A 26,617-nucleotide genomic window follows, 5' to 3' on the forward strand; every position below is an offset into this window, starting at 1 on the left:
CAGCACATGTACAGGCCAGTTTGAAGTTCGCCAAAAATGATCTGGATGGAGGAAGAAGGATGAGTACAACCCAAAGAACACCATCCCAATCGTGAAGCATGGTGGAAGAAACATCATACTTTGGGGATACTTTTATGCAAGAGGGACAGGAAGACTGCACCGTATTAAAGTGAGGATGGATTTTGGCCAACAACCTCCTTCACTCAGTAAGAGCATTAAAGATGTTTCGTGGCTGAGTCTTCCAGCATGACAATGACCCGAAAAACACAGCCAGAGCAACTAAGGAGTGGCTTTGCAAGAAGCATTTCAAGATCCTGGAGTGGCCTAGCCAGTCTCTAGACCTGAACCCAATAGAAAATCTTTGGAGGGAGCGGAAATTCAATGTTGCTGTAATGGACTGGGTGGTGGAACCACTGTACTGTGATCCAAGGAGAGCCTAGAGAGAAGTGAGTAGGTACCTCATTAAGTCAGACCTCGGATGTACGGCGGCAGACGATATCGCGATCCGAGGAGCAGGGCTGTGGAGTCGGAGTTAGTTGTGGTTGGAGTCGGAGTCGGTAGAAATGTACGGACTCCAACTCCAGCTTTAAAAAAAATGTATTAATATTTCATAATTGAACTTTCATATGAATTTTATAAATGTTACTCAAATATATATGTTCTATCAAACTATGAACAACAGTGATAAGCAGATAAGAACACAGCCAGTACATTTCAGCAGAATTTTTCATGTGCACTAAATGAAATTGAGAAATTTGACTGTTCACCAAAAATAACAGTGCAACAAGTGATTGCTCTGTATCCTGACATTGTCAGAGATGTTGCCCGAGTGGTTACTGCTTTGCCACCAACCCAAGTTAGTGTAGAGAGGTTGTTCTCTGCTCTCAAAATAATTAGATCAGATTTGAGGGCATCCATGAAGGAGGATCTGACAGAGGCAATACTTTTTCTGAGGACAAATTTATAGATTTCTTCTTAATAACTGCATAACAGTGTTTATTGCATATTTACTTACAAGAGTTTAGAAAGGTTTATAAAAGTTATTTGCTATATTCTAATTGTATTCTAATAAATATAGTTTTTGCTCTAAGTGGTCTGATTACTTATATGATGGTGAGAAACTGAATAAGCACGATGTTAATATTTGACAACAGTAAATTTATTGTTACGAATTGGCCATTTATGAAGGAGTCAGAACCTGATAAAATCCAGGAGTCGGAGTCGCAACTGTGGCTTACCGACTCCACAGCCCTGCCGAGGAGGGACGAGGGAGGTGGAATGAGGTGCTACTCCAGGACTGAGATCGGGTGGATGGCAGTTGACCCCCAAGGGACAGGAGGCAGGAATAGTAGACTTGGCAAGTACTGGCTGGCACGACTGGTGTAGTGACTGGCATGACAGACACACAGGCAGGTACTGGTAGGCACGACTGATATACAGGCAGGCGGGCATGGCTGATATACAGGACAGTTATACAAGCACTTAGACATGAGAACTAGCAAGCGTGTTTAAGAAACTAACTAATGACGTTGCACAGGCACCTCCAGGCAGGTGAAGGTGCCTTAAATAGAAAGGGTCTCCCAGCCATTTACTGGGGACAAGTGAGGAGGGTGTGCGTGCAGCCCCTTTAAAAAGGGAGGAGCGTGCACCTGCCTTAAGCACAGTGCCCGGGGATCTGCGTGCTGTGCACATAACCTGGGCAGCAGCAGAGCAGGAAGGAAAAGGAGGAGCAGGACGTGGGCCACGCTGGTGAGTAATTTGGTGTTCCTGCTGGGGGATTGGTGTAGCTGCAGGGACGCTGGCGCTACAGTTGCCCAGTGACAACCCTGAAAGCTGAAAAATCTGGAGAAGATATGTATGGAGTAGTGGGCCAAAATCTCAGTTGCAGTGTGTGCAAACTTGGTCAAGAACTACAGGAAACATCTGACCTCTGTAATTGCAAACAAAGGTTTCTGTACCGAATATTAAGTACTGCTTTTCTATTGTATCAAATACTTATTTCATGCAATCAAGTGCAAATTATTTATGTAAAAATCATACAACGTGATTTTCTGGATTTTTTTAAGATTCTGTCTCTTACAGTTGAAGTGTACCTACGATAAAAAATTACAGGCCTCCCCATTCTTTGTAGCTGCTAAAAAATATATAGCTGGAGTGTTACTTTAAATTATTAATAATAAAATATTAAAATTTGAGAGCCCTCAGTGGTTCCTACCTGTTAATGGCTAAATGAAAAGATGGTAATAAATAGCAAGCTTTCCAGACTGCTTAGGTCTCTTCATCAGGCTTGGTTGGTTAAAGACACAGAAAATGTGCACAACTGGATAGCAACATTTTTTTTCTTACCCAAATGCAAAAAGGAAAATCTAATTCCCATAGGACCCTATATTACAAATCCAATTCTACATACCTACAATATACCGAGCCTGATGAAGAGACCTGAGCAGTCTGGAAAGCTTGATATTTGTCTCCATCTTTTCAGTTAGCCATTAAGTATCAACCACTAAGGACTCTCAAATTGTAACATTTTGAGTGGCTATCATGGTACAAAGGTATATTTTTCCTGTATAATAATAGAAATGAGTTTATCTTTTAGGCTGTAAGTAGTAACATTTAAAACTCATGTTGTACATTTACTCCTATTTAACTAATCTACTATATAATTGTCTAAGGGTCACTTCTGTCTGTCTGTCTGTCTGTCACGGATATTCATTAGTCGCGGCCTCTGTCTGTCATGGATATCCAAGTCGCTGATTGGTCGTGGCAAAACGCCCACGACCAATCAGCGACGGGCACAGTCCGGCGGCAACATGGCCGTTCCTTCCTCCCCGCAGTCAGTGCCCGCTCCGTACTCCCCTCCAGTCAGCACTCACACAGGGTTAATGGCAGCGCTAATGGACCGCGTTATGCCGCGGTGTAACACACTCCATTAACGCTGCCATTAACCCTGTGTGACCAACTTTTATACTATTGATGCTGCCTATGCAGCATCAATAGTAAAAAGATCTAATGTTAAAAATAATAAAAAATCATCATATACTCACCTTCCGGCGCCTTTCCCGCTGCTCCTCGCGACGCTCCGGTGACCGGTCCATGCATTGCGGTCTCGCGAGATGATGACGTAGCAGTCTCGCGAGACCGCTACGTCATCATCTCGCGAGACCACAATGCACTCTTGAGCACGGAGCGCGTGAGGAGCGTCAGTAAACGCTTCCTGGATCCAGGGGCCAACGGAGGGTGAGTATATAACTATTTTTTATTTTAATTCTTTTTTTTTAACAGGGATATGATGCCCACATTGCTATATACTACGTGGACTGTGCAATATACTAAGCGGGCTGGGCAATGTACTACACGGGCTGGGCAATATACTACGCGGGCTGTACAATATACTACGCGGGCTGTGCAATATACTACGCGCGCTGTGCAATGTACTACGCGGGCTGGGCAATATACTACGCACGCTGGGCAATATACTACGCGGGCTGGGCAATATACTACGCGGGCTGGGCAATATACTACGCGGGCTGGGCAATATACTACGCGGGCTGGGCAATATACTACGCGGACTGGGCAATATACTACGCGGGCTGGGCAATATACTACGCGGGCTGGGCAATATACTACGCATGCTGGGCAATATACTACGCAAGCTGGGCAATATACTACGCGGGCTGGGCAATATACTACGCGGGCTGGGCAATATACTACGCGGGCTGGGCAATATACTACGTGACTGGGCAATATACTACGTGACTGGGCAATATACTACGTGACTGGGAAATATACTACGTGGCTGGGCAATATACTACGTGGCTGGGCAATATACTACGTGACTGGGCAATATACTACGTGGCTGGGCAATATACTACGTGACTGGGCAATATACTACGTGGCTGGGAAATATAGTACGTGGCTGGGCAATATACTACGTGGCTGGGCAATATACTATGTGGCTGGGCAATATAGTATGTGACTGGGCAATATACTACGTGACTGGGCAATATACTATGTGGCTGGGCAATATAGTACGTGACTGGGCAATATAGTACATGACTGGGCAATATACTACGTGGCTGGGCAATATACTACGTGGCTAGGCAATATACTATGTGGCTGGGCAATATAGTACATGACTGGACAATATGCTACGTAACTGGGCAATATACGTGACTGGGCAATATACTACGTGGTTGGGCAATATACTACTTGGGCTGTGCAATATACTACGTGGACATGCATATTCTAGAATACTCGATGCGTTAGAATTGGGCCACCATCTAGTGAATACATAAGAACTGTAATTATGAATTTAGCAATTTCTCCTTTAAAAAAAGAAAGTCGAGTTTTTTTCCCTTAACATTCGGCATGCTCCCGAGAGAATGAACATTAAACCAAGTGCTGTGAACCTGTGGGTGACAGAAAAGATAAAATGATAATTTCCCAGACACTTTAACTTGAAAGAGCATGTCAATGTCAAGCCTCGGTTCTCTGGACTGGAAACAGGAGTTTATCTTGCAGTGCCGTGGCTCACGTTCAGGTGGTTCGGTGCATTTTTTACATTAGAGCTAACTTTGCGGTGGACAGCTATGCTGAACGTACAAGTCAATACGGAATAGGGGTCTTGAACTGAAACAGCCTGAAAAATGTATGAGATGCTCTCATCTCTTCCTTGCAGATGGGTTTTCCTTCCAGGCAAAATCAAATGTAATATACTGAGACCTAAATTAAACACTTGCTCCAAAACAGCTCTGCAGATGCAAAGCCCCTGATACAAGGAAACACATTACCTGTAAAACTGGCACAGGAGAGACGCCACTTTATTCATGTTGAAAATGCTGCCAATCACTTGGTGATTTTGTTTTTCAGGCATTTTATGAAACTAGTCACAATGACTTCTGGTTCAGCAAGGGGAGCAATCATTTAAACATTAGTGGGAACACTATGCCGTATACAAGTTTCCTTAGTGTTTTTGTATTGTGTACAGCATTTACTTTGTAAAATTGTACAAACGTGATCAGAAGGTGCAGCATTATTACTCCTTACTTATTTTTGCCGTGTTTTATAGTGGCAAGGCATTCCCAGGGCACTGTGACATGGGCTCACAATCTAATTTCCATTCTTGGTATTTTAGCAATGTGACCCCTTCTTAGTGGTCCCTGGACATTAGCGCTTATGACCACCTGGCTAAGCAGGGAATTGCAGTCAGCCCCATTTACGGTATATAGAGTTGAGCTGCAAGCAGGTAATCTGGGTGCCATTGTGTAGGGAAAGAACAAGACGAGGACAACGACTCAACTAGCATTGTGTCCCTTTAATTTCCATGTTTGGTGAGGGAACCCCCCTAATACTAAAGTGATGGCATATGCATCATAGAATATTAGAGTTGGAAAAGACCTCCAGTGCCATCGTGTCCAACCCCCTCCTCAATGCAGGATTCACTAAACCATCTCAGACAGATGTCTGTCCAGTCTCGGTTTGAAGACTTCCATTGAAGGAGAACTCACCACCTCTCGTGGCAGCCTGTTCCACTCATTGATCACCCTCACTGCCAAAACGTTTTTTCTAATATCTAATCTGCGTCTCCTCCTTTTCAGTTTCATTCCATTGCTTCTCGTTTTTCCATGTGCAATAAGGATGATCCCTACACTGTGACAACCCTTCAGATATTTGTAGACAGCTATTAAGTCTCCTCTTAGCCTTCTTTTTTGCAAGCTAAATATTCCCAGATCCATTAACCGTTCCTCGTAGGACATAGTTTGCAGTCCGCTCACCATCCTGGTAGCTCTCCTCTGAACTTGCTCCAGTTTTTCAATGTCTTTTTTCTTAAATGTGGTGCCCAGAACTGGACACAGAAAATCATAGAAAAGTGGCAGCATATATCATCTGGAATACTAAGATGAGAGAAGTTCTTTTAAAGTAAGTAACACTGAATATTTTTTTCATGACTGTAAACACAGGACAGATGATGTGGTAGGGCATTAGCTAGAGGGCTATAATATTGTTTATTAAAAAAAGGTATATTTCCACTGTAATGCAATGCAAATACCGTATATACTTGAGTATAAGCTGAGATTTTCAGCCCATTTTTTTAGGCTGAAAGTGCTCCTCTTGGCTTATACTTGAGTCATTGTTCCAGCGGGGCGGCGGGGGAGCGGCAGCTGTGACATACTCACTTGCTCCTGGCGAGGTCCCTGCATCTCCGGTCACTCACAGCTTCTTCCAGCGTTGAGCGGTCACATGGTACTGCTCATTACAGTAATGAATATGGTGCGACTCCACTCCCATAGGGGTGGAGCCGCATATTCATTACTGTAATGAGCGGTAACGGTGACCGCTCAACGCTGGAAGAAGCTGTCAGCGCCGGAGACCGTTGATGCAGGGACCGCGTCAGGAGAAGGTGAGTATAATGGGGAGGGGGAGCGCTGCGCAATATTCACCTTTCCTCGTTCGGGGCGCCGCTCCGTCTTCCGCGTCCTCTGCTGTGACACTCAGGTCTGTGGGCGCGATGACGTGGTTAGTCCGTGCCCTCTGCCTGAACGTTAGTGCAGAGTACGCGGAAAACACAGCGGCGCCGGAACGTGGAGCAGGTGAGTATTGCAAGTAATGGGGGCCTGAGCGAAGAGAGGTATGTGATTTTTTTTTTTTTTTTAATCGCAGCAGCAGCATATGGGGCAAATATCTCTATGGTGCATCTTATGGGGCCATATTCAACGTTTGTGCAGCACTATATGGGGCAAATATCTTTATGGAGCATCTTATGGGGCCATAATCAACGTTTGCGCAGCATTATATGGGGCAAATATCTATATGGAGCATCTTAAGGGGCCATAATCAATGTCTGTGCAGCATTATATGGGGCAAATATCTATATGGAGCATCTTATGGGGTCATAATCAACGTTTGTGCAGCATTATATGGGGCAAATATCTATATGGAGCATCTTATGGGGCCATAATCAATGTTTGTGCAGCATTATATTGGGCAAATGTCTCTATGGAGCATCTTATGGGGCCATTATTAACCTTTATGCAGTACTGTATGGCGCAAATGTCTCTGGAGCATCTTATGGGGCCATTATTAACCTTTATGCAGTACTGTATGGGGCAAATGTGTCTATGGAGCATCTTATGGGGCCATTATTAACCTTTGTGCAGCATTATATGGGGCATATCTTAATATGGAGCATCTTATGGGGCCCATCATAAACTGTATGGAGCATTATATGGGGCTCCTGATTCAATATGGATATTCAAAAACACTTAACCTACTGATATCGCAATTAATTTTACTTTTATTGGTACCTATTATTATTTTTGAAATTCACCGGTAGCTGCTGCATTTTCCACCCTAAGCTTATACTTGAGTCATTAAGTTTTCCCAGATTTTTGTGGCAAAATAAGGGGGGTCGGCTTATACTCGGGTCGCCTTATACTTGAGTATATGCGGTACCTTACCTGTAAAATACAGTATGGGCAGATAAAATAAAATTAGATCTTGGAACTGGAAATTACATTATTGTAAAGTACGGTATATTGGGGAGGAACAATGTGAGGAAAGTGCTGGGCTAGCTCTGGAATCCTACAGAAATGGAAGAGTGGCAGGATGCGGGACCACCTCCATTCAAAGTGTTCAAGAAAGAGGGTGATCAGTTCTCCATTTCTAGTGATTGCTGGAATTCCCAGGAATTATAACCTATTCTGTGAATATGTGATAAATGTTTGTTTTGGGAAAATTCTTTTAAAGGGAACCTGTCAGGTCCGATAATGACTGCAGCCTGCAGCTATTGGGTTAATCTGCAGGTTAATAGAATTAGGAAGGTGCCCTGCTGCAGTGCTAAAAGTGCAGCTACTGGGAGAAAATAACCTGTACTCCTCCCAGGAGCCGCCAGCTTTCCGGCATGGGCGGGGTAATTACAGTCACCACTTACAGCACTGTGAGCGTCAATTGTAAGCACATCCGGGCACTGACTCACAGCCGGCTCTACAGTGCATCAGTACAGAGAAAGCTGTCAGTCAGTGCTGGGATGTGCTTACAGTCATCGCTCACAGTGCTGTGGGCGGTGACAGAAGTCACTCTGGGCACACTTCTATGACCGAAAGCTGGCGGCTCCTGGGACAAAATGTTTTTCTCTTGGGTGATGCACTTTCAGTACTGTGGCTGGACACCTCCCTAAAGTTATTATCCTGCAGATTAACCCTATATCTGCAAGTAAATAACATTATCTGACATGACAGGTTCCCTTTAAATAGTTGCATAATCTTATTTCATAAATAATGTGATAAACAGACAATCTGTAAAACACTTTGTAGTGAAATATGTATAGGTACAGTGCCGGCAAAAAAATCTTTACAAGTTCAATGAAACCACAAAATCTTAATATTCAAGTGGATTCAAGTGTTTTATTGTGGATATTGTATTATAATTAGTATTTTGTCATGTCACCCTTACATTTTATCACCATCTGCAGTCGTTTAGGCATGGATTCAGCAGGGCTGGCTAAGTATGTGGAGTCCATGTTTACTCACAGTGTCTTCAGCACCTCCTTTAGTACTGTATATTTTGGGTCATACCGTGACACGGTACTCGGACGACGCACGACCTTTGAGCCTCCCCTGACCAGCCTGAAAGTGCTCTCATCACTAAACATCACTTTCTTCCACTCTTCAGATGTCCAATCTTGATATTTCTTACAAAAGGCAAGCCTTTTCTTCTTCATTGCTGCTGTGAGCAGGGGCTTCTTTGCGGCACGGCAACTTGGTAGACCCAGGTCCTTCTGCAAGCGGTGACGAATTGTCCTAGTTGCGATGTTCTGGAGGAGCATAGGGTACTTGTTTTTAGTTCAACAGCAGTTATAGAAGGATGTGACATCACTTCACGCTTCAGAAGTTTATCAGTCCTTGGTGAAGTCTTCTTAGGTGCCCCAGAGCCTGACTTCCTCTGCGGTACCATCCCAGGAGGCAATGATGCCGCCGACCGCTTCAGTTGATAAATTGCTTCTCTTGACACTCCCAGATCTCTAGCTACAGCAATCACCGAATCCCCCTTCTCGAGTCAAGGCACGGGATTTCTCTTCCATTTTAAGCTTCTTTCGACCCATTGTAGGAGATAATAAAAAACTGAGGGAGATAATAAAAGACTGCCTAATAGCAAAACTGGCTGGGCTGCACATAACAACCAGAGTGCAGCTTTCGCTTAACCAGAGAAGTGAAAACTGAGCGTTGATTAGTTGATATTTGCAACAAATCCAGCTTTAATATTAGACAGTTTTTTATTATCTCCCCCATTGTGTACACTTTTAAAAAAGTGAAATTATGATGTGGATTTTATATGTAAAGATTTTTTTTGCCGGCACTGTATGATCATGTGACTTGCAGTGGTTTAGCATCTGCCCTGAAGGCTGCAGGTCTCACCAAGGTGTTAATATGTGTCATCCTGAGAAAGCAGCCTTCTGTCTCCAATCTCGCCAGGGGGCCTAGCTAAGGACCAGGAAAGAGAGGAAGCGCTTCACACTTTCGGCTCTTTTGAAGAGAGATGTCAATTACGGTCTGACACTATCTATCTGTGAGAAACTTTTACACAGGGAATCCCAGAAGAAAATAATATATTCATTGGTGGAGTGGCCAAGGTCCAATCAGAGACAAGCAATTATAATATCAACATGAGGAGCTGGTCTAGAAATTTGACCTCCAGGGCGACTATATAAATTAGATCTACACCCAAATGGGGGTGTTCACAGATTGAGGGGCAGCCAAAGCTGATGTAATCCAGTCCATATTCACCTCCCCCCCCCTCAGGGAGCAGAAGCAGACTACAAGTTAGCTATTTCTGTAAGTTTTCTCCTGTTTATTTTCTCCTGTTTTGCATATCTGTATGTCTTTTTATTACCATATTTTTATATTCTTTTTAATTGTAAGCACTGTACCTTTTGTATTAAAGCATAAAATCATTAATAAGTTGAACCTTGCCAGTTCTAAAGAATCCATAGCCTAAGGTGTGTGAGCCTTATGAGTGGTAGACAGTAGTGGTAATATTTCCGGGACTCATCACCCGTGTGTTCGGTGAGTGGTGGTAGCGTGTATGAGTGGGTGCGTGGCCTGGGTCGGTGTGTGATTTATGCTCCCATTACAGCATAGTACAGAGGTTGAATGCTGGACTGAGAGAGGAGAGATAGATTAACCCTTGCAGGCGCAACCCCAAGTCGCGTGCTTAGAGCGGGCACATGACAAATTAGAGACAGCACGGAGGGATTCGTGACAAAACTTTATTCAAAAATCTGATGTTAACCCCCCCACAAAAAAACCCCTTCCAAATTAATGTCCACTAGGTGTCTCCCTTCTTTCTAATTTGCAGTCCGCGGCCTGTTTACAAGTGTAGTCCGTCTCTCGCACGCAGCAGAGGCCTTGGGACGGATTATAGAATGTATAGGAGTAGGCAGGTTTTTGGAGCTCTGCTTCTGCTCCCCTGTCTGTCACAATGCATTAAGGCTGGGTCCACATTAGCGTATCTGTGCACAGCTTAGGCCTGTGTACAGATCCGCATACATCCGGATGCATCTTGCGTACCTATATTTAACATTGTGTGCGCAGGGACATGCGTTTGCGTCAGTTTGTATTTGTCCGTGCGGATCCGTCCGATTCGCGGTGCCCACCGAGCGCAACATGTTGCATTATTTTGAGGCATCAAATATGCACAGGAATGCGCATGAGTGTGTCAAAACAATGCATTACTGTCTATGGTAATGCGTTGGTACGCAAGGACGTATGCATGGATGCGTTCGATGCACATGCGTACTTCAGACTGAGCATGTCCAGGAACTGATTGAGACACGCCCATTGTGCATACGCAAATTCTCCTGGAAATACCGAACGCATGCGCATAAACAACGCAAACGCAGGCAAAAATTCATACAAATGCATTTTTTTTGCGTCATGTGTAAGCATGCGTTTAAATGCGTTTTGGCATGCGTTAGCGCATACAGATGATATGATGCGCATAGATACGCTAATGTGAACTTAGCCTAAGACAGAACAGCGATGGGCTTTTGGTTAATTTAAGGCAGGGCACTGACGAACAGCAGGAGCGATTCATGCTGGGAGAGATGAAGGAAGTTCCTGCACCTATAGTGCACCCCCAGAAAGAGTGCATGGAAAGTTACAGAACAGGAGAATTATGACAAATCCTGGAAATATTAGATGAGCATGTACATCAACGGCAATTTTAAGTTTTTGCTCTTTTATATCAGTTTTGAAAGTAAGAGCAAATACCCTTGTCTGTTAAAGTGAACCTATCGGTCCCATAATACTATGAAACTGCCTCTATTATGTTTAAAAGCGTTATTTCTGATCACGTTGTTATATACATATGCACATACAAAACCATCCGCTCGCTGTATGGAAATGAACCAGGAATAGTAAAGGAGTTTACTCACTGAGACTAGTCCGTCCTCAGTACCTGCAGTCACATCACCGGAGATTGACTGACAGATCCGGTACTGCTGCATCTTCTGCGCATGCATTACATTTCCTAGGATTGAGGAAATGAAGTCACAGTGCAGGGCCTGTCAATCACGCTCATGGGGTGTGACTGCAGCTACAGAGGCCGGGCTAGTCCTGGTGTGTAAACGCCTTGCAGGACTAGCCCTGGTTCATTTGCATACTGCGGTTTATAACATCAATATGCACAACTATTTGCCGATTTATAAGCAATATAGACACATTGTTCATTGTCTATTACCCCACTGGGCCACATTATCTCCAGCCTTGTGTTTCTGCTATAAAGACGTGAATACCAGATAACGTGTACCTTCATATCCAGGGAGGAGAGCTTTTCCATGTGCTTGTTTATATCAGGAGAACCGGACTTTTTTGTAAACTGAATAAGACAAAGTTTGTTTTCCTTGAGAAATGATAAGATGATGAAAGTGTCGGTAACCACGGCTGAAAAACAAAGAGGATATAGAACGTGTTACCATTGTACTGGGGGTTTCTGGTACCAGAAGAAATGAGTTCAGCTCCGCACAAAGACAACTCTACAAGCCGATGCTTTAAAATATTATTTTCAGTAATCTCCTAAAGCACATCAATATGTCATCTTGCTAGAACCCCTTGGAAATGAGAAATAAAGCTCACAGAGGATTCCGAGGAAGCACTAAATTACATTATGCAAAGCTAGCTATCATATCACGCGTGCTTTCTGTCCTTCGGCTTTCTTGCTGGCTCCCTCCTCCTTTTGTCTTAAGCTTTTTTCAGACGAGCACTTTTGCTGCATATTCCACATGTCAAGTATATACCAAACTAAATCAACATTAGGTCTGCGAGTTTCTTCCCAACTCCTGACACAGACCTCACTAGGAACTATATAAGAGGAGAGTATACTGCAAAATGGACTTGGGAAGCAGAAGATGAACAAGAGTAAAAATCTGACCCAGCAGTCCATACAGTGAGCACTTATATTACCTACAAACACATTGGACATTGTACTGAGAGGAGAAAAATCTAGACACAAATTAGAGGTATTGCCCATAGCAGCCTCATTTCATTTTTTATTACATAGCTTGGAAGATTTAGGGTACATCCATACATGACCTTAAAAAAGTCATCAGTATAATTCACTTGTGCCACAGGCAGATTTTGTTGCCACTTGCTGTGGAGCTCACCTCATATCTTCGCACAAAACCCCAACTTCTGCATAGACGTTATCCACGTGTATGGCTGAGTTTTGGTAAAATCTCATCCACTTTGTTTGCTTCTCTAATATTCTGCAGATAAGGGGATGATTCAACTTTGCAATTACAGGATTTTTCGGACTATAAGACGCACCTGGACCATAAGACTCCCCCCAATTTTTGGTGTGGAAAATAGGAAAAAAAAAAGATTTTTATAAGATGGGGTCAACCTTAAAGTCCGAATTTAAGGTATCTTAACTCGGGGCCAGCGGAGGTGGAGGAGGTCACAGTAGGCATGGTCACTTCCTCAGGAAGCCGGCGACAAAAGTAGGGCAATGCTATGGGCTCTGGATGGGAGGAGGGGTATCCCAGCGGTGCAATGCTGCGGGCCCGGTGTCGTCGGTGAGGAAGTGGAGCGCATCATTGTTTTCCTGGTGGCCATTTTCCTGAGGCCGTGGGCAGCTGGAGGCGGTGTGTGCGCAGATTGGGATCTCAGCCCAGATGAGATCTCAATCTCTGCACACGCGGCCATTTCCCTGAAGCTCACAGCCTCAGGAAAATGGCCTCTGGAGGTGGCACATGGGTAGACTGAGATCTCGGCTGGGTCGAGATCCAAATCTGCACAAGTGCCACTGGAGGTGGCGCAAGGCCTCAGGAAAATGGCAGCCGGGAAACCATTAATTGCCCACTTCAGCTTTAAGAGATAAAATTGCCAAGATCAGAGTTAGCCACTGCAGCAGGAGCACGGCTGTATAATACAGCCAAATCCCACTGCACATGCTGCAAGCTCAGCTCCTTTGCCTTCATCTTCCCAGGTGAGACATAGAATTTTTGGCATGCAGAAAGTACATCCAAATACATACATACATTGCATATTAGAAATGACAAATCTACACGACAGAGACTTTCATGCATTTCTTACGGAAGGTCTCAATTAAAGCATAAACACCTGTTTTACTCATCTTTACCATGAGCAAAATAAGAAATTGGAATTTGGTCTTCAAAGTCCAAGTCACCGACTTCATAAATCTTTGAAATCAGAACGTGGTACCGAGTGTTGTAACTGCGGCTTTACAAGCAATTACCTGTTGTGTTTGTAAGTCCCTAGTGCCAGTAATTAGTCTACCTGTTGACACACTATTTCTGTTGTGCATCTGTTAATGTAAGAAATTGATTTGCACATGGGTGTAATTACCATCACTGATGGGGTTTGAGATGAGCTTCCCCACCAGGGTCCTGTCAATCACCACCTTATCCAGCTGTGGCCCTGAAAGGCTTATGGACGCGAGCACACCTGAACCGAAGAGGAGCTGGAACAGAAATAAACAAGAACATTCAGATGCTGAAACTCCAACTTTTACATAACCCTCAAATCTGATCATACAGAAGACAAATCACAATATATACAAATGTGGAATTAAATATCTGTACATGATGGGGTTCACTATCTCCTTTTTGCCAAGGATATAATTAAAAAAAATAATAAAAACTTTCAAGAGGAGGAATTTTGTGGCACAGACAAAATATATTATTTTTCTTGATGTTATGTGCTACTATCTCACATTACTGTCCCATTGCAGCTTTCTGTGTTTGTTTTCACTAATCTTGCAGTGCCTATCTACAACGTCTAACCTACAATGTCTAACCTTGCAGTGCCTACCTACAGTGTCTAACCCTGAAGTGCCTACTTAATGTCTAACCTACAATGTCTCTAAAAAAAAAAGGTTGCACTCTATCGTGCCAAAGCATGTCGAATATGGAATACATGAAATATGAATAGCAAAATGGCTTTTTGAACATTAGGAAAAATATTTACGAGACGCTTTGCACAGAATTTGGCCAAATAGTGTGAGCCCATCAACCATCGTCAAGGTGACCTCATTAATCTGATGGGTCCCTGATCTCCCTGTCCAAATGTGAACACTTACCTAAGGCTAATGTCTGAATGCTTGGGTGAATGTGAACACCTCTGTCAGCAAAGCCTACATATGGGTTGGCCGGAACCAAGTGTGATTAGATGTACGGTAATTAAAAACCACATGGTGATGGGAGGAGCGCTCCTTGATGATGGTTGATGGGCTCACACTATTTGGCCAAATTCTGTGCAAAGCGTCTCATAAATATTTTTCCTAATGTTCAAAAAGCCATTTTGCTATTCATATTTCATGAATTCCATATTCGACATGCTTTGGCACGATTGAGTGCAACCTTTTTTTGTATATTGTATATGGAGGTAGCTGCTCCTGGTGTGCACCTATTCACACTAGTTTGGATGTGTCAGTCGTTTTTCTGTCATAACCTACAATGTCTAACCTTGCAGTGCCTGCGTACAGTGTCTAACCTTGAAGTGCCTACCTACAGTGTCTAACTTGAAGTGCCTAATTAGTGTCTAACCTACAATGTCTAACCTAGTAGTGCCTACCTACAGTGTCTAACCTTGCAGTGCCTACCTACAGTGTCTAACCTTGCAGTGCCTACCTACAGTGTCTAACCTTGTAGTGCCTACCTACAGTGTCTAACCTTGCAGTGCCTACCTACAGTGTCTAACCTTGCAGTGCCTACCTACAGTGTCTAACCTTGCAGTGCCTACCTACAGTGTCTAACCTTGCAGTGCCTACCTACAGTGTCTAACCTTGCAGTGCCTACCTACAGTGTCTACCTTGAAGTGCATACCTACACCATCTTTTGCCATAGGACCCACAAGATGGAAAACTATTCACAGTCAGGACGAAGCTAAAGGAAACTCATGAAAATCAGTTGTCTGACCTGAATAAAGGGTTGAAAGACCATCTACCAGTTGGTTCCCTCTGAAGTCTCCCTCAGGAGAGCTGGCCCTCCCAGGTGCCCAGTTAGATCTGTTAAAGCATATAATTTGAGGTCTTGGAGCCGATATGGTCTGGTCTCAACCTTTCCTAAAACTTTAAATGTATAAGAAGCCCGGCTTGCTGGCTTGGTCCTGAGAATGGAAAGTGTGTGCCCAGTGAACTGTTTTTGATATGCACAACTGGTGCTGTAGAATCAACCAAATTCTGGGTTAAGAGCTGACGCTCAACAGACCCCAAAATTGGTGTTGCAATATGTACAGGAGTCAAAGATATCCATGAAGATCTATATTAGAAAAAAATAATACCCATACTGCTAGGCTAAATAATTTCCAATTGCCACATTTGTGAATTAATTTGTTTTACCAGTTCAAGACCGGACCATGCTTTCAAGTTCAGTTACTGAAACTATTTTCGCCTCTGTTTTACGTGACACATGAGGCCTAATTTTTATGTCAGTGTTATATTTGTATTTTTTAAATATATTCACAATATTAGTGAAGAGAAAGAAGGAAATCAGTGTCTGTTTTTCACATTCTTCCTAATTTTTTTTTCTGAGGCCACAAAGTGCCACTAGAATATGTTTCAGGTGCACGGCAGACGCAGCTTCTCCTAGTGATGAGGCAACCAGTAGAATATCTCTGATGTCTGTGCCGCAATTTGTTAATATTCTTTTAGATTAAGTTTTGATATTGACAATCTCTATTTTGGCCTCGTTCACGTGTATTTTAGTCAGTATTTCACGACAGTATTTATAAGCCAAAACCAGGAGTGGGTCAAAAATACAGAAGAGCTGCAAGGAGTTTCCTACATGCCTTTTCTCTGTTCCACTTCCGGTATTGGCTTTTAATCTTATATACAGGAAAGATATATCTTGGTACCGTGTTAGTTGAGAGTCCTCAGCAGTTGATACCTTTTAATGGCCAACTGAAAAGATGGTAATAAATTGCAAGCTTTCGAGACTACACAGGTCACTTCATCAGGTTTTCGATCTTATATAAAATGCTAATCAAAATACTGCAGAGGAGCCTGGCCTTACGTATAGTAGTCACACAGTTGTGTGCAACAAATGTGCCACAGGTAAATATACCATAAATTTCCACAAGTCTCTATCCGGATCCCTCATTAAAAAGGTGAATGAGAATGTGAGACATTAGGACACACTGCAGCAGGTTTTCTAGTCTACATTCACAGGATAGTGTACACTTTTGAGTCTGTAAAGTGCTGTTTGTAGCAAACCACCTTCAGTTTCAACTGGATGGTTGCACCCCATATGAGTACATTGTGCCGCAAACAAGAAACTGTTTGTTACATGTTCATTTTTAGTGCAATTTATAATTGCATTAAATTAATAAAATAGAAGTTCTCCATCTTCTCCGCACCTGTGATCTGAATCTTGTCAGAATTGGATTGAGGTACAATGACACTCGGCTAACACTCGCAGCAGAGTTTGATCCGAGGGTCATTTGCGTATAGCAGCAGATTCTCTCACTAGAGAATCATCGGATGCTACTCGCCAATGTGAACGAGCACTAAAGGTCGAGATCAGACATTGCACACAGTCAAGGCACCCAGTGTCAGAGGCAGCAAAACAGCCCCCAAATATATTTGAACCTCCACTACATCTGACTTTAGCTACTGTGTTCTTTTCTTTGAAGGGTTCACTGCATTTTCGGTAAACAATGATTTGCTTTACCAAAACACTATCTTGTTCTCATCTATAAAATATATAAAAAAAATAAAAATAAAAAAAAATAAAGATCTATCCACAAGACGCTTTCCCAAAAGGATTTTGGCTTAGGCCGGTTTCACATTTGCCTATCTGTGCGCAGCGTTTGATCCGCATAGATCCACATGCGTCTTGCGTACCTATCTTTAACATGGTGTACGCAGGGACATGCGTTTGCATCAATTCGCATGTGAATGCGTACGCATGAGTCATTTCGCAGTGTCCTGCAGGGTCCGGCGATTGCAACACGTTGCATTTTTTGAGGCATCAATTATGCGCAGTCATCCGCCATGGGTTGTAAACTTCTTGATTATGTTGCGCACTGAGAACAATGGAACAATCAAGATTTCTGGAGATGAAACCAAAATTGTTGAAAAAAACAATCTCAAGGTTACAAGTCCTCATACAGTGCTCTTCTGCACTTTCTGTTCTGCATACTTAGTGTGGCACACACAGAAACACAACGCAAGAATTGAGTCAATTTCTCCACTTTTTCTCTGGTTTCAGGTGTGTTTTTTATATTGCTCCTTACAGTTACTTGCCACAGGCAAGTTTGAACGAGTATCAAGTGCTTGAAACAAAGTTGTTTACCCAGAATTTTGGAAAGGTGACAACGATTTTGTCAGGCCCATTTTGGGGGTTTTGTGTGAAATTATGTCCAATTTGCCTTTTTTTTGTGTTGTTCCAATACACACAAAGGAAATAAATATGTGTATCACAAAACGTGTAATTGCAATAAATTTCTGGGAGAAATGCTTCATTTTCTGGAACAATTTCAAGGGTGCCAGCACTTTTGGCCATGGCTGTATTTAGTGGGCACAGTTTCATTTTTTTATGTTTAGTAGGCACAATGTATATTTTTATACTTGGGGGCACAGTTAATATTTTGTAACTTCAGGGGTCATAGCGTATAAAAAGTATATTCTTTTTCATATTCAGAACAGTGGAATAGGGAATATTTTTTATTCAGGGGCACAGTAAATACTTTTATATACTCTGGGGACATAGTGTATATTAGCTTTATATAAAGGAAGTACAGTATATTTTTTTTATACTCCTAAGACAATATTTGATACGATTACCCCAGGGTATTTTTTTTTTAGTAGAGCCAAAAAGGTTGAGAAACACTGTCATTGGATAATTGAGGCTCACAGTTTAGATCCATGATACAAAAAAGCAAGGGTATCCCTAACCTAGAGATCACTGTGGTCTCCAGATGGTCTGCTTACATATTACAATCACAATCTCTCAGGAAAACAAGTGAGAAATAAACTGTGGGAAAAGACATGACACTCCAGTAACGAGCCTTAAACAGATGGCAAATATTAACTACTAAGTATAAAAGGTGCTAATCTATTAGATCATTCAATGTGCCACAGTGACAAACGGGTCTCTGTATGATTACGGCTTAATTAAAAGAGCAGAAAACTAATTGCCTCTAATTATGCTTTGCAGCATCTTAGGCCTAGACAGACTACAACTATAATGCAACTATACTTAAGGGGTTCTTCACAAAATCAGAATGTGGCCTCAGTTTTCTTTAAGTACAGGTTAATTCTGTCCTGATTTGCAGCCATGAACACCCCACTAATTATGACCTCCTAACGGCGCTCTTTAAGGTACTGTCACACTAGACGATATCGCTAGCGATCCGTGACGTTGCAGCGTCCTCGTTAGCGATATCGTCCAGTGTGACAGGCAGCAGCGATCAGGCCCCTGCTGGGAGATCGCTGGTCGGGGAAGAAAGTCCAGAACTTTATTTCGTCGCTGGACTCCCCGCAGACATCGCTGAATTGGCGTGTGTGACACCGATTCAGCGATGTCTTTGCTGGTAACCAGGGTAAACATCGGGTAACTAAGCGCAGGGCCGCGCTTAGTAACCCGATGTTTACCCTGGTTACCATCCTAAAAGTAAAAAAAACAAACACTACATACTTACCTACAGCCGTCTGTCCCCGGCGCTGTGCTCTGCTCTCCTCCTGCTCTGGCTGTGAGCGTCGGTCAGCCGGAAAGCAGAGCGGTGACGTCACCGCTCTGCTTTCTGGCTGCCCGGCGCTCACAGCCAGACCAGAGAAGCAGAGCGCCGAGGACAGACAGCGGTAGGTAAGTATGTAGTGTTTGTTTTTTTACTTTTTAGGATGGTAACCAGGGTAAACATCGGGTTACTAAGCGCGGCCCTGCGCTTAGTTACCCGATGTTTACCCTGGTTACCGGGGACCTCGGGATCGTTGGTCGCTGGAGAGCTGTCTGTGTGACGGCTCTCCAGCGACCAAACAGCGACGCTGCAGCGATCCGGATCGTTGTCGGTATCGCTGCAGCGTCGCTATGTGTGACGGTACCTTTAGACTCCACTGGTTTAATACTGGATTCGTCCTCTAATAGTTCTAGCACTCTCTGTCGAGCAAGCTCAGATGCACCTAATGACCCCGTCTAATAAAACATCGACAGCAGGGTAATAAGCACAGCTCAGCTACGCTGCATACTTCAGTGACAGCAGCTGCATTTGCACCTAATGGCCCTGTCTAATTCATACAAAAATATAATCCTATGACCCTGTCTAATAAAACAGGGCATCCTCATTGCCTTAGCAGGCGTGTTGAAGCTCTCAGCTATTCTATGCTAAGCTCTATTGTGCATGCAGGGGTAAACTCTGATCACCATGAACCAGCAAAGAAATGTGACATTTGTAAATAGTGGTGAACACTGATCAAATTGTGGGTGACCGTCATTACATTGAAAACTTTCAATGGTCATCTCATGCATCTAAATAATAATTGCATGTATCTTGCATCCATCTATCTCTATTAGGAAGCATGCAGCAGAGCAGACGGAGGGGCCTGCAGCACTGAGAAGGAGCAGGATGCTGCTGGGAAATGTAAATTTAACAGACAGACTGCCCATTCAGTTCTGTTAATCTGTTTGCACAGAGGGGCATAAGAAAATGGAAAAAGACACAAGGGTACAAAAAAGAAACCATATGTTGGGGTTGTACTGTATAATATCTATAGTTATGTAGATGCAGTGCTTTGCAAAAAAAAAAAAAATGTTGCCATTGTGGGAATAACCCTTTAACCCAAAATAAAAAAAAAGAATTGTAAAGCGGATTCAAACAGGTAATTTTTGTAATGTTAATGTAACAGCTCTCTTTTCTTAATTAAACAAGCACTCCCATCAAAGTTTTATCCTTTTAATATGTTGCAATCATATTACATAGCACTGTGGACTTACAAGTGCTCACTTTGCCTTTTTACCCAGTAAGTTCTTCTCTGCAGAAACAGGACGTCTCTTGTACCGGCCCTTTATCATTCCCCTCTGCAACGCCTGACCCAGCTGCTCCCTCCTCCCCCTTACATGGAATTTTGCAGTGATTTATGACTCCTACAGGGAAAATTGACCTCCTGTTTCTACATAGAGCTTAGAAGGATTCAGGAAGTCAGCTTTTAATCACATGAGGTCATAGACCCAATGGAAAACAGAATAATTAGCTGGGTAGAGAGGCAAAATGAGCAATTGTAAGTACACCCTGCCATATAATATGATGATTGCAATATATTAAAAGGATAAACACTTTAATGGGAGGAGGGCTTATTTAACCTTACTAGTAAACCAGGCAACATTTCTTACATTCAGGATCTATACATACTTTCAAACAGAACAATTTTCCTGAGCCTTTTCTTTACTAAAATATTGAATATCTAATTATGAAAAATATATTTATTCTAAATCTTAGAAAATGTGTTGGATACGATAGGACTTGGCGTTTTAGCCTAATCATCAACAAGCCATACACCCAGTTAATAAATCTATGCCATGACTAACAGCTGTTAAGTCTGAAACACATAAGCAGTGTGCCACGTGTTTTTTACACTTTTGGATACGTAATAAATTCTTAATTTCAGGAAATATAAGATGCTAGAATTCAGATTCTTGAATTGTGTTTTTATTGATACCTGTTCCTGACGATCCATTAATCTGGAATATTACACATAGTTCTAAAATTACAGAGAATAAGCTGTCCAAATTTAGCAAATGATCCTCTATCGGCTGTATAGGGAATACTTCCTGATCGCTGTATAGGGGATACTTACTGATCCACTATTTTGAATCATTAATCCCTAGGGCTCAGCTCTGCCATTTGAGTGGGGCCATGGCTACACGCGCACTTTACTGATCCATTCTTCGGCTACTGTTATCCCATATCTACTGCTCACTGATCTCAGGATCAGGGCATCACAAGCTATCTGTATCCAGTGGATAGGTACTAACGTAGTTACAATCCTTGTACCAAACAAAAAATGGTAAATGTTGGAGTTCTCAGAGTGTTACTCACCTGTCCCGGCTTCAGGATTGGGCCTTGCTTCCTTCTTCTACGGTCAGCTCTCTTTGTACTAATCCACACCGAGTTAAGGTACCGTCACACTTAGCGACGCTGCAGCGATACCGACAACGATCCGGATCGCTGCAGCGTCGCTGTTTGGTCGCTGGAGAGCTGTCACACAGACCGCTCTCCAGCGACCAACGATGCCGGTAACCAGGGTAAACATCGGGTAACTAAGCGCAGGGCCGCACTTAGTAACCCGATGTTTACCCTGGTTACCATCCTAAAAGTAAAAAAAACAAACACTACATACTTACCTACAGCCGTCTGTCCTCCAGCGCTGTGCTCTGCACTCCTCCTGTACTGTCTGTGTGAGCACAGCGGCCGGAAAGCAGAGCGGTGACGTCACCGCTCTGCTTTCCGGCTGACCGACGCTCACAGCCAGTACAGGAGGAGAGCAGAGCACAGCGCTGGAGGACAGACGGCTGTAGGTAAGTATGTAGTGTTTGTTTTTTTACTTTTAGGATGGTAACCAGGGTAAACATCGGGTTACTAAGCGCGGCCCTGCGCTTAGTTACCCGATGTTTACCCTGGTTACCAGCGAAGACATCGCTGAATCGGTGTCACACACGCCGATTCAGCGATGTCTGCGGGGAGTCCAGCGACGAAATAAAGTTCTGGACTTTCTTCCCCGACCAGCGACAGCACAGCAGGGGCCTGATCGCTGCTGCCTGTCACACTGGACGATATCGCTAGCGAGGACGCTGCAACGTCACGGATCGCTAGCGATATCGTCTAGTGTGACGGTACCTTTACTCTGGTAACTCAACAAGCATCTGTCATCACTCAAAGCTGTTTAAGGAAGGCTGTGACATCTATGATTTGCCTGAGTTTTCAGAAAGTATAGCACCTAACTAGCATGTGCTTTTGCAGGAGTTCGCCTCATCGTCCTCATCTTCTCTGCTCCAACGAGATGGCTAATTATCTTCCCTGCAACTCTTGAGAAACCTGCTCTAAGCTTTGGAGGGGGGCGTGTGCTTCTTTGCTTTGAGTGTTGCTGCTTGCTTATGATTGGTCAGAATCATACAGGGGAAAGAAGTACACGCCCCCAGTGAAAACTATCTGATCACACCGACTTGCACTTAAAATTAACTCCATAGGTGCCAAATATTTTGATTCCTAACATCTCTGCATATGGAGAGGCGAAATAAAAAAAAGCATTTGATTCTGCTCCGCAGCCAATTTGATAAAGGTTCTCTTTAAACTGAGAGGCTAGCCTCAGCTTTCGGGCACCTCCTACTTGTTGGTGAGGCCCAGAAGAGGAGATAGTTAACCTAGAAGTGATTACAAGTTACAAATTTCTTTTTTTGACTGCAGAAATATCTAGTTTAGCAACATTATTGAGTCATATTTTAATGGCACACAAAGATTAGGAAACAAAAATCGTAAACTGAACAACTGATGTACCCTTGTGCCACTAATACAGAGTCCCCTACACTATCTTGGTCTTTCTGTAGAGGCTTTAGAATAAAAAAGTTGGGAAAGCCATGGTCTATATAATATCTTTACAGTGCAACAGGGAGTTAACTAAATATGCCAATTTGAGGCCGATGAGTAATACACCTAGACACAATGGTTAATTAAAACTGTCTCAAACATAAGGGTGGCTGCTGGCATAGAAATACTGTGCATAAAATAAAAAAGGATTATAAATAGATGAAGAAAAATGTCTTGTGCATAGCAGCCAAGGGAAATAAATAGAAGAAAAAAATAAGTAAAAATGAAATCAAGAACCCAAAGGTACTTTTCTGACCTTTTTGTCAGAGACACATAAAAAATAACAAAAGAAAAGGGAAAAAGAGAAAAAGTATAATATAAAAAAAATATGAATAGAAAAATAAAGGGCTACCCCTGACATACTAAGCCTAAGTGGTTTCAACGCCCAACAAAGTGGTCCCCAAACAATTCTCATCCTGTAAAATAACAAAGGGAGAGCAAAAGTGCTAATCACTCCCCCTCTCCTTGAGTGACATCATGCTCCGCAGCGTGTGCTGAGCTAGAGGTCAGTCAAGTAGCAGGAGGAGTGATTAAGGCCAGGTTCACATTACGTTTTTGGCATCCATTAGACGGACTACGTTACACCGTGGTGTAACGTAGTCCTTTAACGCCGCCATTGAGTCCAATGTCGGACACATCGCTAGCGCACGCCCACAATGGGCGTGCGCTAGTGATGTGCTGTCATTGAGTGACGGACTCTGGGACGCAGGCTGCAGCGTTTCCGGGTCCGTCACTGCTAGCGCAGATAAAGCATCTGCTAGCTCTATCTGCGTTAGCGTGACGACATATCGGCATTTGCGTTAACAGCAGCCCGTTAACGCATGTGTTGAACGGGCTGCTGTTAACGCAATGTGAACCTGGCCTAAGGCTATGTGCACACGTTGAGTAAACAGATTCAGAAATTTCTGCATCTCTTGGCAGGAAAAACACAGCTGAAAAAGCGCACATTTTGGATGCATTTTTTATGCGTTTTTGGTGTTTTTTTGTTGCTTTGAGTGAGGTCAATGGTGAAAAACGCTGTAAAAACCACACAGAGAATTGACATGCTGCAGATTATTTTCTGCACCAAATCTGCAAGTCAATAATAAGCAACGTGTGCATGACACTTAAGGTGTCTCATTAACTTTGCTGGCTTTAGGATTGTATTGACAGCAAATCTGCATGGCAAAAATGCAACAAATCTGAAATGTGTGCACAAGCCCTTTTACACTGGGTAGTGAGTGATGACTGCTCACAACCAGGGCTGTGGAGTCGGTGAGCCAAATCTCCGACTCCTCATTTTCCATGACTCCGACTCCACAAAATGAGCTCCGACTCAGACTCCACAGCCCTGCTCACAACCACCAGAGCCACCTTGACAATTGGAAGAGAGTGGATGCAGGGAAAATATAACTTCCTTTCCCAATGCAGCCAAACCTCCAAACCGCCGAATATGTTCAGAATGGTATTTACCTGCTGATTAGCAGGATGGCTGCAGGTAAATACTGTGGTTTTTTATAGGTTCCTTTTAATTAAGGTATCTCCAACTTATCCAAATACCTGGCCCATAATGGCAGGCAAAATACCCAAGTTTTATTCAAGAATTTATATTTTATTTCATTTTTTAGATTTTGCTGCACAATTTAAGAAAACAATACAATATCAATGCCCTATTTGCTAGGAAAAGGACCCATAATCAATTTAAAATAAATAAATAAATAAATAAAAGCTTATAGCCATTTTACCAGTAGAGGAAAAATAATTTTTAAAAATTGTTCCTGTCCTTAAAGGGCTTGCCAAGTTTACCATGTCTACTACAGTGCTGCTTCTCCGCTAGTCTTTGCGGGGCTGACATGTTGAGATCATGTCTATAACTTGGTGCTGCAGCCGATCACTGGGTTCAGCGGAGATACCAAGGTAGGAGGCACAAGGAAATGCGCGCAGTGTCATATAATGTAGATGAGACGTCACCATTTGAGCCCTTTAGACAAATACCGGGGACAGGCGGCACTGGGGCGACACAGCTTTCAGTAGGAAAGTGCTTATTGTGCTGTTGTAAAGCATCAGCAGTCTTATGGAAATGTTCACAGCAATGCAAAGCAATCAATGCGTTGAGCAATGCAAGACCAAGGTGCACACAGCTTGCACGGCAAAGGTCAAAAGTCTTCACACCAACAGGCAACAGACTCCTAATGGTATAGCTCCCAACTCCAGTAAGTACCACTGGTATGTTCCCAGCAGCAATAGCTTTGATGCTCGGAGAAACAAATAAGGATTGTGCTAATTAGCCAAGTGACTACTGAAAATTCATCAATCTTAATATGATGGATTTTTCACATGAAAAATTCTGCCGTGTATTTTCAGTAGAATCCAAGGCCAAACATTAGATTTATGTCATGGATCTGTGGGGTGAACTGCTGTCACCTGTGTTCCCTCAAAGTTGACTAATCTGGGAAGGAAAGCGTTAAAACAAAACATTGATGAGGGAAATAAGCCCAATTACAGATAAACCCCATCTGCAGAGTGCGGCATTTTTTAACTACGGTATATCATTTTTAATGAACGCGGTTTAGAGGTTGCGCACAGGATGCTTTTTAGACACGCGTGTGAATCTGTCTAGTTTTTCAACGCTTTTTTTTAAAGCTTCCGGAGCACTATTTTGTTATTTTTGTCCGATGTCAGTTTAATTTATCGATCCTATTGCTTTTTAGTGTGAAGTATAAAGCATCTTCAGAGCAGAAACCTCCACAGGAGCGGTCCCGCTCACTTCTTTTTACCGTTGGGCATCTTTGGAAATGTGAAGAGGTTAAAAGCGGCTCAAAAGTCTGAACAGAAAGTCATTTTTACATAGAAATGAAAATGTTCATCATTTTAAAAGTTTCGTGAGCGCTAATAGAAATGGGTTTCAGAGGGGATTTGCCTGAAAAAGCTGTTGAATGCTGAGACGGAACAGTGGCCAAGGGCCCACACACTAGAATTAGACCCAATGTGACTACCTGTCGTGATTTCAGGGGTAATAAAGCGCACACAACATCAATAAGTCAGATTTCACTTGTTAAAACATTCTTCAAATCTGTGGCAGAAAGTCAGTGGTCGTATGTGTTGTGAGAAACTCTTAAGTGTATGTTCACACTCAGCTATGTTCTGGTGGTCGTTTTTCCAAGAGTAAGACGCTTCAGGAATCGCTCCTTTTTTATTATAGCGTTTTCTAGGCAATTTGTATTCCTGAACGTTTTTGCTCATTTCCTGAAGAAATTTTTCGTAATTTTTACTTTGTTTTTTTTTTTCACCATGTTTTTTAACCTTCCCATTCACTTCTATTTTATAGTATGATGCTGCATCTTCTTATTGGAGAACACCGGAATAGAAATGTCATTTCGTATAGCAGATCTGTGTCCTTGAAGGCCTGAAGCATTTAAAAGACGGTCAAAAGCCTAAACATACGAGTCGTTTTTCCATAGAAATTAAAAGGGAAATTCTTTTGAGCGTTTTGTGAACACTTTTTTGGTGTTTTTATAAGTAGATTCACTGAAAAAAAAGTTGGA

General features: G+C 42.8%; 1 protein-coding gene across 1 annotated transcript in view; it reads right to left on the reverse strand.

Moving 5' to 3' along the window:
• The window catches only part of WDPCP (WD repeat containing planar cell polarity effector), a 380,247-nt gene that overhangs the window by 236,545 nt on the left and 117,085 nt on the right, over nt 1-26,617 (reverse strand). Inside the window, exons 7-8 of the mRNA XM_069768696.1 lie at nt 13,863-13,977; nt 11,806-11,939 (exon numbers count right to left, since the gene is read on the reverse strand). Coding sequence (XP_069624797.1) covers nt 11,806-11,939; nt 13,863-13,977 — 249 coding nt within the window. The remainder of the gene's footprint in view (nt 1-11,805; nt 11,940-13,862; nt 13,978-26,617) is intronic.

Source organism: Ranitomeya imitator, chromosome 5, assembly GCF_032444005.1.
Source record: "Ranitomeya imitator isolate aRanImi1 chromosome 5, aRanImi1.pri, whole genome shotgun sequence".
Taxonomy (NCBI): Eukaryota; Metazoa; Chordata; class Amphibia; order Anura; family Dendrobatidae; genus Ranitomeya; species Ranitomeya imitator.